Source organism: Eschrichtius robustus, chromosome 16, assembly GCF_028021215.1.
Source record: "Eschrichtius robustus isolate mEscRob2 chromosome 16, mEscRob2.pri, whole genome shotgun sequence".
NCBI classification, from domain to species: Eukaryota; Metazoa; Chordata; class Mammalia; order Artiodactyla; family Eschrichtiidae; genus Eschrichtius; species Eschrichtius robustus.
This window is the reverse complement of record NC_090839.1, coordinates 1021150-1034363: the sequence shown is the minus strand read 5'-3', so window position 1 is coordinate 1034363 and position 13214 is coordinate 1021150. Positions and strand designations below refer to the sequence as shown.

The following is a 13214-nucleotide window of genomic DNA, read 5'->3' as shown; positions in this document are numbered from 1 at the left end:
AATTTCGGGGCAGCTTTATTCACAATACCCAAGACTCAGAAATGACTCCACTGTCCAACATGTGAATGGATAAACAAAGAGTTATATTCATTTAACGGAATAGTATTCAGCAATAAAAAGGAATGAAGTGCTGACATGCTACGACACGGATGAACCTTGAAAACATTATGCTAAGTGAAAGAAGCCATTCAAAAGAGCACTTATTGCATGATTCTATTTATGTGACGTTCTAGAACAGGCAAATTAAGAAATGGGGATAAAAGTAAGAACAGTGGTTGCCTGTGATGGAAATGTGCTATAATTGATCATGGTGGAGGTTACATTGGAGTATGCATTTCTCAAAACTCATTGAAGGTAAATTATTGAATGTAAATTATACCTCAGTAAAAATGTTCATACTTGATCACTCCAAAAGTTACATAGCTCAATGAAGAATATGTGGAATACACATAAGAGCACAGAGTAAAAACAAAACCAAAAATCACTTGCAGTTGCACTCCCCAGAGATCATCACTCTGGACAGTTTTCTTTCCACAGTCATATTTCCCATATTTGGGATTCTACTATTCACACTGCTTTGCAGCCTGCTTGCAACGTCTCCAGCTGCCCTCCGTGCCCACTCCCTACCCTTCTCCACCTCAGACTGCACCGGTGGGCCCGGCCAGTGGGAGGCAAAATCGGGAGACCAGAGGGTGAGAGGCCAGAGAGGCCGGTATTTATTCCTGTGGCTTCTTCTACTAGGTCACCTTAGGCTGGCCATGCCCTCAACAAAAGATGACAGCTCCTCTTGGGCAGCGGCCCTGAGGACACTGCCCTTCCCGAGCCCGGGAACCCCTCCTTCCCCCTTTTCCTTGGAGTCTGCTGACGTCACAGCTCTGCTGCTCCAGGCCTGGGTTCCCGCAGAATTCCTGCGGTGCCCTAAACCCGCGCATCCCCTCCTAACCAGCCCCCTTGTGAGTAAACGCCCATGAATCGTTCTAATTTGAGCAGGCCATCAGTTTCCCGTCTGATCCTGACGGCGCACCGCTGGTGAGCACGGCTGTCGGTCCCCAGGCTACCGCGGTCCCCGCTGGACTAGCAGCTCTGACACAGCAGCCCGGAGGAGGACGCGTCCCCATAGCGACGGGGTGAGGCAGCGCTTCCGGCCAAGCAGGCAGGGAGGAAGGCCCGCCCCCGCCGGCCCGTCCCCGGCTTCCCGTGAGGCCTTGCGAGGCGCGACGTAGCCGGAAGCGGGTGGCGGTGGGGTGGGTGGCCGGCGCTCGTCCTCGGTGAGGTTCGCGGCGCGGCCGACCCCGGCCAGGACCCCGGCCCTTGACCCCGGCCTGACCCGGCCCGACCCGGCGCGCAGGATCGAGCCCTCTGCCCGGTAAGCGCGCGGCAGAGGCCCCGAGGCCCCGAGGCCCCGGCTCCCCTCGGGCTGGTCCACGACCCCTCCCGGCGGCCGCCTCCGCCCAGACCCCCACCCGCCCCGAGGCCGCTGTCCGCAGGACCTGGAAGCGCCCACCCCGCCCTCCCCCGGCCACCCCGGGGCTGGTCCACGGGCCCCCGGCCGTCCCCCGTCCTCTGGCCGCCCCCGCCTGGACCCACACCCCCCCGCAGCTCGCCCCCGGCCCCCAGCCTTCTTTCCTCTGAGGCTGTCACGGGCCGCTGCCCACCAACACCCCCTCCGTGGGGCGAGCCGGCCCTGCCCCGTCCCTTCCTTCGGAACCAGGAGCTGGTTTGGACACAGGGTCCCGTCAGGCCGGGTCTGAGTTCTGAAGGGGCTTCCACTCCTAAGAAGGAAGGGTCCTTCCCCTCGGTGTTGGAGAGGCCGGTATAATCGGAAATGGCAGCCTCACCCTTGGCGGCCGTGGGTGATCGTCTTGGGGGAGGGAGAGGAAACCAAGAAGGGACTTTGGAATTCTCTGTCCGCGGCCGTGCGTTTAGGTAGAAGAACTGTGCTTCTCGTCTGCCCTGTTAAACAGCTTCATCGCTGACCACCCACGTGAGAGTTAATTGTGTCATTTAGTGCAGGCCTAAGGGCTCCGCCATCCTCTGTATCTGTGCCAGGTGGGGCTGTGATAATGGCCCAGGGGATAATTAGCGTTTAAGTTGGCTTTGGCATCCCTTCCTGGGACCACACCCTGCAGAAGTTCAGAAGTAATGGTGTTTTAAGGTGAGAAACGGTTGTTCTTCGGCGTAGGTGCTTCGGGGGCCTCAGGTGGTTTCTGAGAAAGCTGAGCAGGATTTCTGCCCGTCGCCTGTGTAAGAGCCCCAAGCGGTGTCCCTAAGTCATCCCTTTTCATCTCAGACATTGAGGAAGTCCCAACTTAAGGAACAGCGTTCTGCCGTCTGTCAAGTGGCTTCTTCCGTAAACTGAGAAGTGTTATTTGGTTCACCGTTAGTATACTGAGGCCACGTTCACTTGCAGAGAGCTATGTTTGGTTTCAAGCATTAATGCAGGAGTTCTTGGATTATTTTTCAAGACAAACTATAGTTTTGAAAGTTAGGAAGTATTTGTTTTTTATGTATTAAAGTTAGCATTTCACAGAAGTAAAGGATTCTCACGTCCAAAAAAAGTTCCTTTTAAATCCGAGCCAAGTCATTTACTTTCCACGTATTTTCCTTGCAGTAGTTCTGCGGACGCTCTCTCTGCCTTCTTTTACGCGGTTAGAAATTCAGGGCAGGCTCACCCCAGTTCTGACTTTTGTTTGCCTGGGTTCTGTTGGCCAGAACGGGAGCCTCTGGGCAGGCACAGTTCTCTGGAAAGAGCTCCCAGGGGCCACCCATTTCTGCCTTCGCTCTGTGGGTGACTGGAGCTCAGCGTGAGGACAGGGTCCCACCTGGATGGGTCGGGCCGGGTGCTGGGTGCTGGGCAGGATTGTGGGTTCAGGTGTTTGCCTTCGAGACCGTCATGCACAGCACAGAGAAATACAGAGCAGAAAGGCGCCTCTGGCGAGCCCTTGGCTTTGTTTCCCTCGGTTACAGAAAGCAGACATTTGTCTCCTAATCTCAGCTGGCTCAGAAGTGGGCGTTGTGGGCGTTAGGCATCCCGGGGCTCAGGATTCAGGAGGCCTGGGTGTGGGGAGAGGCAGGGTCCCCTTGGGGAGTAACCGAAGGTGACTGCCGCTCCTGGGATTTTCACGCTGAAGCATCGGCAGGGAAGCTGGTCGGAGCAGTCCCTCACAGACAGTGGGGTGCAGGGTCGGAGGCTGGAGACCCCACCCACAGCCCAGGTGGCCCTTAAGCGGCCCGTGTGTCCTGAGAGGACACATGCTGCCGGGGGAGCTGGAGGGACAGCCTGCAGGTCCTGGTCACAAGGGAAGGGCCAGCCTGAGACTCAGGCTGGGCATCCATGGGGTTACTTCACTGCCGACACCACGCTGGGCTCCCTCCCCATCCCCTGCCTGAAACTTACCGGGCCACCCGTTGAACTTGAACTTTGCCGAAGCTAGGAGATCTATCAAGAGGTAAATGGGTTTTCTCTTCAGCCCAGGCTGTGTGGCTGCTGTTCCCCGGCAGTGTCCCCCTGAGGCGCGGTGGCAGGTCTGCTGGCCCATAGGCCCCTGTCCTTGCCCTGCTGTGGCCATGCTGTCTGTCACCTCCATCCTTCAGATGGTCCCAGGGAGGCCAGCCTCTTCCCGTGTCACTCGGGGCCACCGCTTCCGCCCCAGGCCAGGAGCCTCCCTGCGCTGGTAGGAAGGTAGAGGGGCTGCGGGGGCCGAGAATGTGGGGCTCCCTGTCTTCGGATACTGTCAGCCCAAGTCTGGTGTGTCGCCCTGGAAAGGGGAAATGAGATTTAACAGCCAGTCTGAGCACGCTTTGTGAAGACCACCCCTTGCCGTGAACTTCACCAGAAGACCGATGTTTTTATAAATCGTGTGGTCTTGATGGTACGTGATGAGCGGCCTCCAGTAACTGCGCGTTGCCCCCAGTAATCCCGCTGCGGTTGGCCCGGGAGCGTCCAGACTGATCTCGGCTTTTCTTAGCACGTGGAGAGCAGGTTCCTGCAGTAAGTAGCCCTGTTGCCCTGCAGCTTCCAAGCAGCTTCACGGAATTTCTTGAAGTCATACTTTGTAGTGTGTTTGCACCAAAGGTTGATCTTCTTGTGAAGTGACCTATTTGGAAGTTGAAAAGTTTGTTTTTCTCTTTCACAGCGCCATGGCCAGCCCGAGAACCAGGAAAGTTCTTAAGGAAGTTCGGGTGCAAGATGAAAACAATGTAAGTGTGCGCTTTTCCTTGACACTTGGCTTAGGTTTCGGGGTCCTCTCAGGGTTGCTCGCGGCCTCAGAGTCCTCCCTCCCTGTCACCGTTGGCCTCCCAGCCAGCCTCCCTCTGCCCCCTCTCGGGGCCCCCCGTTGGGTCTTCGGGGTCCCTGGGCCCTGCCCCGCCCCGCCCCGGGTGAGTCGCCTGGGCGCTTTTCGCAGGTGTGTTTTGAGTGCGGCGCCTTCAACCCTCAGTGGGTGAGCGTGACCTACGGCATCTGGATCTGCCTGGAGTGCTCAGGGAAGCACCGCGGGCTCGGGGTGCATCTCAGGTCAGTGCCCTTTGCTCCTGGCCTGCCACCTGGCGGGTGACGGGAAGGTGCGGGCCACCTCACAGGCCAGCTCCTACCCCCTCCGGTGCTCTGGCACAGGAGGTGCATGTGTCTAGTTCGAGACTGTTTGGGGTGGGCTCTTGGATGCTGGTACTGGTGGCGAGGTCGGCCCTCTGGTGTGTAGCTTTGTCCGTTCCGTCACTATGGACAAGTGGAAGGACGCGGAGCTGGAGAAGATGAAGGCCGGCGGGAACGCTAAGTTCCGGGAGTTCCTGGAGTGTCAAGAGGATTACGACCCCTGCTGGTCCCTGCAGGAGAAGTACAGCAGCAAGGCCGCCGCCCTCTTCAGGGACAAGGTGAGGACAGGCCGCCCGGCCGTGTGCAGGCTGCTTTGTGGGTTCAGGTGTTCAGTAAGCGCTGAAGATCGGCTGCTGTAGTGGTTCCAGGAGCTGAGATCTCCTGTGGGTTCTGACACGACACGGAGGCCACGTGCAGTCCACACACAGACAGGACGCCTGGCCCCAGCTCGCCCCACCCAAGGGGAAGCAGGTGGCCTGTGGTTAGGAGGGCTGAGGGATGGGCCCTCCTCGCAGCCTCTGGGGAGCGCTGCATCCATTCGGGGGGTTCAGAGGGGGCCCGGGCGCCACACCGACCAAGAGCTTGCTCACTCTGCCCATCGTGAGAGCCAGTCTCGGTGTCGGCACCCGCAGAGCCCCGGCCCGTGGCAGCTGAGCCCGAGGGGCTGTGTGGGGGGCAGGCGGCATCCACGCTGCCTGACACCCCGGCTCCCTCTGCAGGTGGCCACTCTGGCCGAAGGCAGAGAATGGTCTCTGGAGTCATCGCCCGCCCAGAACTGGACCCCACCTCAGCCCAAGACGCTGCCGTCCTCTGCCCACCGGTAGCTACTCGTCTGGCCTGCGGGCCGGGCTCTGGGCCGGGTTTGCCCGGCTCTGACCTTAACTGTGGCTCAGGGTCCCTGTGCTGTTGTGGTAACAGCTCCGGTTGTGAGCCGTTTCTGAAAGTCAGTGGGAAAAACAACTTTTTAAGTTACAATTCAAACTTTTAGTAGAAATTCAACCAGTAAAGGTACGTCTGAAGTAGAAGCACCATTCCCCGTTCCTCAGATCTGTGCCTACAGCACACGGCATCTCTGTAGGACCCAGTGCTGTGTACGTCTCCTGTCCTGCCTGAGGGCTGCCCACATCCCCAGGGTGACCCATCCCCCTGGCGGGCATCCTGTGTCCTCTTGTGGGTTGGAGGGTGGTGTTCCGGGGTGACCGGTCTCAGAGAGAGCTCCCTGTTGACACCAGGGGTGCCCAGTGGCCCTCCCCTCCTCCTCCCCCCTTGTGTGGCGAGATTCCGGTCGGAAGGGCTCCAGACCCCTGCCGAGCGCTTGCTTTGGCCTCGACCCCTGCGGCCTCCCTGCAGGCGTGGGCAGGCGAGGAGCTGCTGTGGCCCCCCCTCCCCACCAGGCTGCAGCGCCCCCCCCCCCCCCCCCCCCCCCGCCTCTTGCCGGCTTCAGCCGCTGAGCCTAAGCCTGGGCCACTCTGCTCCAAGCTTTGGAGGAGCCGGGTGTGAGCAGGTGGGCGTGACGGCACCTCCCAGAGACCCCCGTGGTCCTGTGGGCGTGTGCCCACCCCCTGTCGGCCTCTCTGACTTCTCACCCTCCATTGCAGAGCCTCTGGCCAGCTGCGGAACTCCACCACCTCCGCGGACAAAGCTTTTGAAGACTGGCTGAACGATGACCTTGGCTCCTATCAAGGGTAAGGCCCCCGGAGGGCTCGGGGAAGCTGGGGGAGGCCCAGGCAGACCTGGCCCCCGGGGGCTTGGCCCCTGCGAGGGTCGGGGGAGGCTGCTGTCCGCGTCTGCCAGGGGTGCAGAGTCGGCAGGCCTCCTGCGGTGCTGTCTGGCAGCCCAGGTTCGGGTGGGGGGCTCGAGTGGAGAGAAAACCACTTAGAGAAAGTCACTGCTAAGAATGCTTGGGAGCAGAAAGGACGTGTTTCCTCCCTGGAACCTGCCTGACCTGTGGTCGAGCCTGTCCCACTCCCTGCAGTGACCGGCTGTCGCTTTGGGTCTCGCCAGGTCCTCTGGCAGGTGCAGCGGGAGGGCCTCATCCCACGGACAGAGGAGAGCCTGACCCCAGACTGGGGTGTGGGAGCCGCACGTCCTCCGGGGTGCCCGTCCCAGGTCTGGGCACCTCCGCACCCCCAGCTGTCGGGAGCAGCAGGGCTGTTGCTTGTGTCCCCGCCAGGGCCCAGGAGAACCGCTACGTGGGGTTTGGGAACACGGTACCGCCTCCGAAGAGGGAAGACGACTTCCTCAACAGCGCCATGTCGTCCCTGTACTCGGTGAGGACGCCCGTCCTGCCCGTCCCCCGCCCCCCAGGGGCCTCCCGGAGCCCGGAGCCCGGAGCCTGGAGCCTGGAGCCTGGCCGTCCTGGGATCGCGCGCTGGCCCATCCCACAGAGGCCCCCCTCCCTTTCCTTCACTGACGTCCTTTTCTTAAAGCGCCGCTTACGGCGTTGGATCCCACGCGTATTTTGTCGATTGTTTACTTTGGCGACAAAACGCGTCCCTCAGATTGAGCAAGGCTCGTTTCCTCTGAGCGGAGCCCGCCTGGCCGCCCGCTCCTGGCGGAGCCTGCCAAGCACGCGGGTTCTGGGCCGGCCGGGGCTGCCCCGGGGAAGAAAGGGCTGTCGGCCTGGCCCGCCGTGCGGGAGCCGGCTCTCCGGAAGCGCCTCCCAGGCTGTAGTGTTTGTGTCTGCGTGTCAGCCCGCCCGCCCGCCCGCCCGCCCGCCCGCCACGGGCAAGAGGCCGCACGCACTTGCCTTCTCAGTTCCTCGCGAGGGTCCCTCCGCGTCTCGCTCAGGAGGAAGAGGCTGAGTTGGGATTTAAACGAAGAATTTCCATTTCCAAATTGCTTTCCTCTATCTCGGAGGCTTGGGGGCGACAACCTTGGACTTGGAGGCAGGGGGAGAGCTTCCGGGGGCCCCCGCGCCCCGTGGTCTGTCTGGAGGGGCGGCGGGGCGCCTCGGGGGCCGGCGTGTCCCTAGGGAGCCGGGCCGGGAGCTGCTTCCGGCCCGGGGCCCGGCTGCATCCGTCCCGCAGAGCGTGGGTGCGAGGCGGCCGGCGCGCGTCCGAGGAGCGCCCCCTGGTGGCCACGCGTGGAGCCGCCGTGTCGCTTCCTTTCAGGGCTGGAGCCGGTTCGCCACTGGAGCGAGCAGCTTTGCGGCAGCGGCTAAGGAGGGGGTACGTAGCCTGGCCCGTCACGCGGCCGCGCAGGCCAGGTGGCTCTGGGGGACCAGGGGGTCCTGACGGGCTCGGGCCACGCGTCCATCTGCCCTGAGGGGCTTTCGGCGAGCGGCCTCTCGCCCCCTCGCCCTGGCGAGTCCTCCAGGCCCCGCGGACGTTCGTCGCCCTGACAGCTGGTGGTGTAGCGGCCAGGGCGGAGCTGCCGGCGGGGGCTGGGCTGGCTCCAGAAGGCGGCTGCCGGCGGGGGCTCAGGGTGTCCCAGGTCTCCCTGCCTGCCCCCCCCCCCCCCCCGGCCCCAGCAAAGCCTCGGGCGTCTGCTGCTGGGCCTCCGGGGCACAGATCGCCCGGCCTTCCCCTTGCCCTCGCCTGCCCCCGGGCTCGAGACGAGGCAGGATTTGGGGCTTCTGTCAGGACAGGCCGCCGGGTCACGGGCACGTGCTCGGCTCCTGGCGGCGACCGGGTGGGAGCCAGGCAGGAAGGGACAGGACAGAGGTGTGTGCGAGGATTCGGGCCCGGCGGGGAGACCGTGCCGTGGTGGTGACAGGAACGCCCAGAGCAGGGACGAGAGGCTGCCTGGCAGGCTGACCCAGAGCGCAGAGGCCTGGAGAGGCCAGGCCAGGAGCTTCTGAGGGCCAGAGCCCGGGGAGGAGCCGGGCGCCGCCGGGGCACCAGCGCTTTGCCACGTGGCCTCTGCCGATTCTCTCCGGGGCTTTGCGGGGCTGCGCTGGGGATCCAGGCCTTTCCCTCTTTACTTACCACGAGAGCGGCTGGGGTGCTGGGCAGAGGTGAGAGGTGTGACCAGACTGCGCGCGGCAGGGAGGGGGAGCGCTCGCTGGAGAGGGACCTGCCCCACCTGTGGGCCCGTGCACGCACGCCCTGCATTCCAGAGCTCCAGAGCGGGGAGCTCGGTGTCAGCTCTGCTCCCTCATCCTGGGTGCCCCTCCCCTGACGGCCTCCCTCCAGGGGGAACGGGTGTGCTGGGCAGCTTTGCGGGGCCCCTTAGAGCTGCTGTGGGGTGAGCACCAGTGCCTCGCGGCCGTCAGGAGACCAGCGCGGGTGTCTGGGCCCCAAGGACCTGCAGCCCTGGTGGCCGGCGTCAGGCGGCTGACCAGAAAGCCCTCTTTCTGTGTTTCCTTTCAGGCGACAAAGTTTGGATCCCAGGCAAGTCAAAAGGTAACAAAGGAAGCCTCTGCATTCGTGCTCCCGAGGTTTCTAGGCCGGTCGCCTGCTTCGTGCCCCGCGCTCAGGGGCAGGGCGCTTCCGCGGGCAGCTCGGGCGCTGACAGGCCCGTGCGTGCATTTGCCTCCCAGGCTCACGTGTCCATGTGCCACTTTGGGCGCCTGCGGGTTAGCAGGTGGAGGAGGCTTAGGTCCTGCCCCGTCCCTGGTAGCCGGGCAGCCATAGGCCCCTGTGCCCTTCGCCTCGTGGGGAAGGAGGCTCTGTGCCATGTCTGGGCAGCCGCCCACCGGAGGCCCAGCGCCCCCCAGGGGACCGGGGTCCGCATCCTGTGGCAACAGCATGCCTCTGTCCCTGGTTAGCGCCCTCTCTTCTCGCGGGCGGCATCTCGGGCCCCGGTGTTCGTCTTTTCCTCACACCTTGGCTGGCAGCCCCGGCGGTCCCGGCGTGCTGCCGGGCCGTCCAAGGAGCCTCTGGGGCCACGCGGGCCCCCTCACGCCCCGAGGGCTGATCTCTCTGAGCCCCCACCTCAACTCCCTAACGGCTTGCTCCTACCGTGCTGGAAAGATCCCAGGCGGGAGGTGCCGGGTCTAGCGAGCGTGCGGCGCCCACGGGACCCTGTCCTGGTTCTTGCCGAACACCGCTCCCACCGCCTCGCTCTCTTCTCCCACCCCCACCCCCCGTCTCCCCATGCTGTCTGGGTAAAGTTCTGGGGTTCCAAGCAGCAGCCAGAGCTGGTAAGGCCGCATCCGTGCTCGTGCATGCCGCCCCCCACTTGTGTGTCCGGCGCGTGCCCTGCTCCGGGTGGCCCGCATGTCGGCTCCCTGTCCTCACGCTCGGAGCTGCTCCCCAGCCCGACGGGCTCCCGCGTGGCCCGTCCACGGTGCTCGGGCGTCCACGTCACAGGCAGGAGGCGCGGGATCCGGAACCCGAGGCCGCTGCTGCAGGGGTGCTGGGGAGTCCTGTGCCAGGGGCGAGGGCCCCGCTCCGTGGTTGCCTCCCCTCTGTCCTGCCTGCCCCCCACCTGAGCTGCTGGCCTGGGCTCGCTCCCCGGCTCCAGCCCCTTCTGTCCGAACTCCCGCAGGGCCCCTGGAGGGCAGGTGGGGCTTGGGATCCACCCGTCTGTGTCGGGGGGCTGCCAGGGGCTGTTCTCCTGGGGTGGCTCCTGTGGGCTCCGATGGGGAGAGCCTGATGGTGGCCACCGGATGGGGTGGACCTCCAAGAGCGTGCGGCTGTCCCGAGTCCCTTCCCAGGGCGCGTAGGCCGGGGCAGCGGTCTCCCGCCTCCGCGACAGCGTGGCGCATCGGGTGCTGGTGGGCTGCTCGCCGTCTGCGGCCTTCCCTCCGCGGGCAGAGCTCGCAGTCCTGGGGTGAGCGTGCTGCCGCGTACGTGGCTTGTTCTCATCGCGTCTTTCCTTCCAACAGGCATCAGAGTTGGGCCACAGTCTGAACGAGGGTGTCCTCAAACCTGCCCAGGAGAAGGTAACGCGGGGACTCCGGTACTCGGCTGCGTGCGGCTCCCGTGGGCCTCGTTCGGGGGGCAGGTGGTGCTGGGAGGCTCTGTTCGGGCTTCCGGCTCCCGTGCTCACGCCCCGTGGCCTCACGCGTGCGCTGCGCCTGTGGCTCTCGTCCTGCAGCCCAGCAAGGCCTGGCCTTGTACTCTGCTCCCGCGGGGCCGGGTGTGTGCCCGGCCCCTCACCCCGGAGGAGGCCAGGGCGGCAAGATAAGCTCCCGGGGGTGGGGGGCGTGCGGGTTGCGGCCAGTGCCAGCCTGTGCTCGGGAGACCGCCGGGGGAGGGTCCGAGCGAGGCCGCGAGACCGGCCCGGGCTGCGGTGTGGTCGGCTTGCTCCTCCCCTTCGCTTCTGGGGAGGGGGGCGACGCGGCGCGGAGGCAGGTCCCCTGACAGGTGTCGGTGGGCGTTGTCCTTTGTCCGTAACGGGCAGCGGGGCACCTGCCTCGGCTATGACGATGCCGTTTCGATCCACCAGGTGAAGGAGGGAAAGATTTTTGATGATGTGTCCAGTGGGTTCTCTGAGTTGGCGGCCAAGGTAGGGAAGCCCCGCCTGGCAGGCGGGCTCGGCTGAAAGCGTCTCCATATTCCAAGGAGCCCGGAACCGCGAGCAGGAAGGGCCGGGCGCTTCATGCCCCGTACGGCTTCTTGGCCCGAGGGGCCTGTAGGACGTGAGGAGGGTCAGGTAGACGCTCCGGTGCCGACAGCTTGAGGAATATGGAAACAGCTTGACAGGCGCCCGTCACAGCCGCTAACCTGTTGCTTCTTTTCTTTCTGCCCTTGTCTTGCTGCTGCCGACCTCCCCTGGTGAGTGCGCTGGGGGCGGCCGTCTGCTCTGCCTTAGCGCCGCTGGGGGCGGGGCGGAGGGGTGGGTTGGCGTTTGTCCTGCTTCCCACCCAGGAGCTTCTCCGCTGAGCTCCTGGGGCCACAGCCTCTGCGTCCACACGGCGGGCATCCCGCTGTCCCCGGCAGAGCCTGCCCGGGGCGAACCGGCCCGAGCCCCGTGGTGTCACCGTGTTCCTAAGCTTCACCCAGGTCTCCCAACTCTGCACTTGGCGTCAGAGCCCAGGCTGAGCGCCTCCGTCTCCTTCCAGGTCCAGGGAGTTGGTAGCAGGGGATGGAGGGACGTCGCCACCTTTTTTTCTGGGAGAGCGGAGGACCCGTTGGACAGGTATACCGGCCCCCCTTCCCGAAGTGGGCCCCCTTCCGTGGCATTCTCCCCTGGGGTCTCTGGGAGGCAGGTGTGTCTCCCCCAGGGGCTCAGGGGTCACAGTGCAGAAACCCCTGGAGCCCTGGGGGTGCAGAGAGGCACGTCGGCCCCCTGACCTCTTGACCTGAAGCCCTGCCTTCGACCTCGTGGGAGCTGCCACCATCAAGGGCTGGGGAGGGAGAGAGTCTCAGCCTCGCCTCTGTGGGACAGGCTGAGGGAGACGGGGTGCGGCTGGGCTCTGACCCACCTCCCAGGACTCCGGAGCACTCAGGGCTCCCGCCCGGGGCTTTCTGCTGTGAGCCCAGACTGGTCAGCCGCCTTCTCTGACCCCAGGTGGGACCCTGGGGATCTGGTGGGGGGATGGGTGGTCTCGGGCCGGGCCTGGAGCAGCGGCCACCCCGGCCGTGGCGCGTGCTGTCCGTCTGCCCGAGGCTGGGCGCGTTTCCCGCGCTCACGGGCGGGATGCCTCAGCGCTTCCCCCACGGCGTGCTGTCCGCTGTGCTCAGTGGTGCGACTGCGGTTTGGGTGAGGGACTCCACGGTGCAGAGGAGGGTCTGGGGTTTTTTTCCCCTTAATCGCTGCAGGAAGCCAGCGCTTTACATTTTCCTTCAAAACATCCTGTGTTTTGGGTGGGACTGGCGGAGAGTGGGCTCTGGTGGCAGGAGACCTGAGTCCCTCCCGCAGGTTCCACGGCCTCAGCTCCATGGCGGAGCCGCCCTGAGACTGGGTTTCTCTGCCCTAGAGCGAGAACAGTGGCTCTGGGACCCTGAGTGGCACTGGCTGAGCGCCCTGGTTGGGGATGGGGCTCTGGCTGGGGGCTTGGACTCGGCCTTGACCCCCGTTCTCTGGGGAGGAGCCTGGGGAAGACCCGGTGGCTCAGGGCCATGACGGTGACCTTCTGGACCTTCTGGTTCTGGGAGCCGCTCAGAGACCGCTCTCTGTCCCAGAGCCCCGGAGGGCCGGAGCTGTCAGAACAGCGGCGGGGACAGCTCCCACGGCACCACCGACCGGAACTTCTGGGAGACCTTCGGGAGCACCGACCCTGCTAGGGCCCACAGGTCCCCGAGCGGCAACAGCTGGACGTGTGCGGACCCCTCAGCCGACAAGAGGAGCTCGGACGGCTGGGACGCGTGGGGCTCGGGCCCCGCGTCTGCGTCCAGCAACAGGGACGGCGACGACATGGGTGGTGGGGAGGCCTGGGGGCGCGGGGCGGAGGGCAGGACCAGGGCCAGGGCCGTCAAGGAGGCGGCACCGCCGGCCGCCGTGGACGACGGCTGGGACAACCAGGACTGGTAGGGCGCTGCGGCCACGCCGCCTCCTCGCTCCTTCCTTTCCACCCAAGAAGCACTGGCTGCGTGGGAAGACGGCCTCGGCCGGGACCCCAGGGGTGTGTGCCTCCCTGTCGCCGCTCTCCGGGGCCCCCGGGCCGGGCGCTGTCGAAGGAGGGGCTCCCTGCTGCTGCGGGGGCCGGCCACACCCAGCCCCTTAACCCCAGTGCGCTCGGTAATAAACGCCCTCCCCAGCGGCGCACGCGGCTGCCCAGTGACCGTGA

The 13214-nt window shown here is 64.6% G+C and overlaps 1 protein-coding gene across 3 annotated transcripts; it reads left to right on the top strand.

The window, feature by feature from the left end:
* The first annotated feature begins 1212 nt into the window (after positions 1 to 1212).
* Positions 1213 to 13214, top strand: ARFGAP1 (ARF GTPase activating protein 1). Of its 3 annotated transcripts, XM_068565990.1 has the most exons (14): positions 1213 to 1366; positions 3915 to 3991; positions 4137 to 4200; positions 4407 to 4516; positions 4701 to 4872; positions 5314 to 5414; positions 6193 to 6279; positions 6768 to 6864; positions 7708 to 7764; positions 8908 to 8940; positions 10368 to 10424; positions 10931 to 10990; positions 11547 to 11623; positions 12610 to 13214. In XM_068565990.1, the coding sequence occupies exons 3-14, from the start codon at positions 4141 to 4143 to the stop codon at positions 12956 to 12958; spliced, it is 1260 nt and encodes a 419-aa protein (XP_068422091.1). In that variant the 5' UTR covers positions 1213 to 1366; positions 3915 to 3991; positions 4137 to 4140; the 3' UTR covers positions 12959 to 13214. The 3 variants fall into 3 exon arrangements, with proteins under 3 accessions (XP_068422091.1, XP_068422090.1, XP_068422092.1); XM_068565989.1 differs by lacking the exon at positions 3915 to 3991; XM_068565991.1 differs by lacking the exons at positions 3915 to 3991; positions 7708 to 7764.

What these genes read in the sequence shown, in the direction of transcription:
- ARFGAP1 (XM_068565989.1), top strand. Translation starts at nt 4,141, where the DNA reads ATGGCCAGCCCGAGAACCAGGAAAGTTCTTAAGGAAGTTCGGGTGCAA. An exon ending in CGGCAGCGGCTAAGGAGGGG is followed by an intron (nt 7,765 to 8,907) that starts GTACGTAGCCTG and finishes GTTTCCTTTCAG; the next exon opens with GCGACAAAGTTTGGATCCCA. An exon ending in GCGGAGGACCCGTTGGACAG is followed by an intron (nt 11,624 to 12,609) that starts GTATACCGGCCC and finishes TCTCTGTCCCAG; the next exon opens with AGCCCCGGAGGGCCGGAGCT.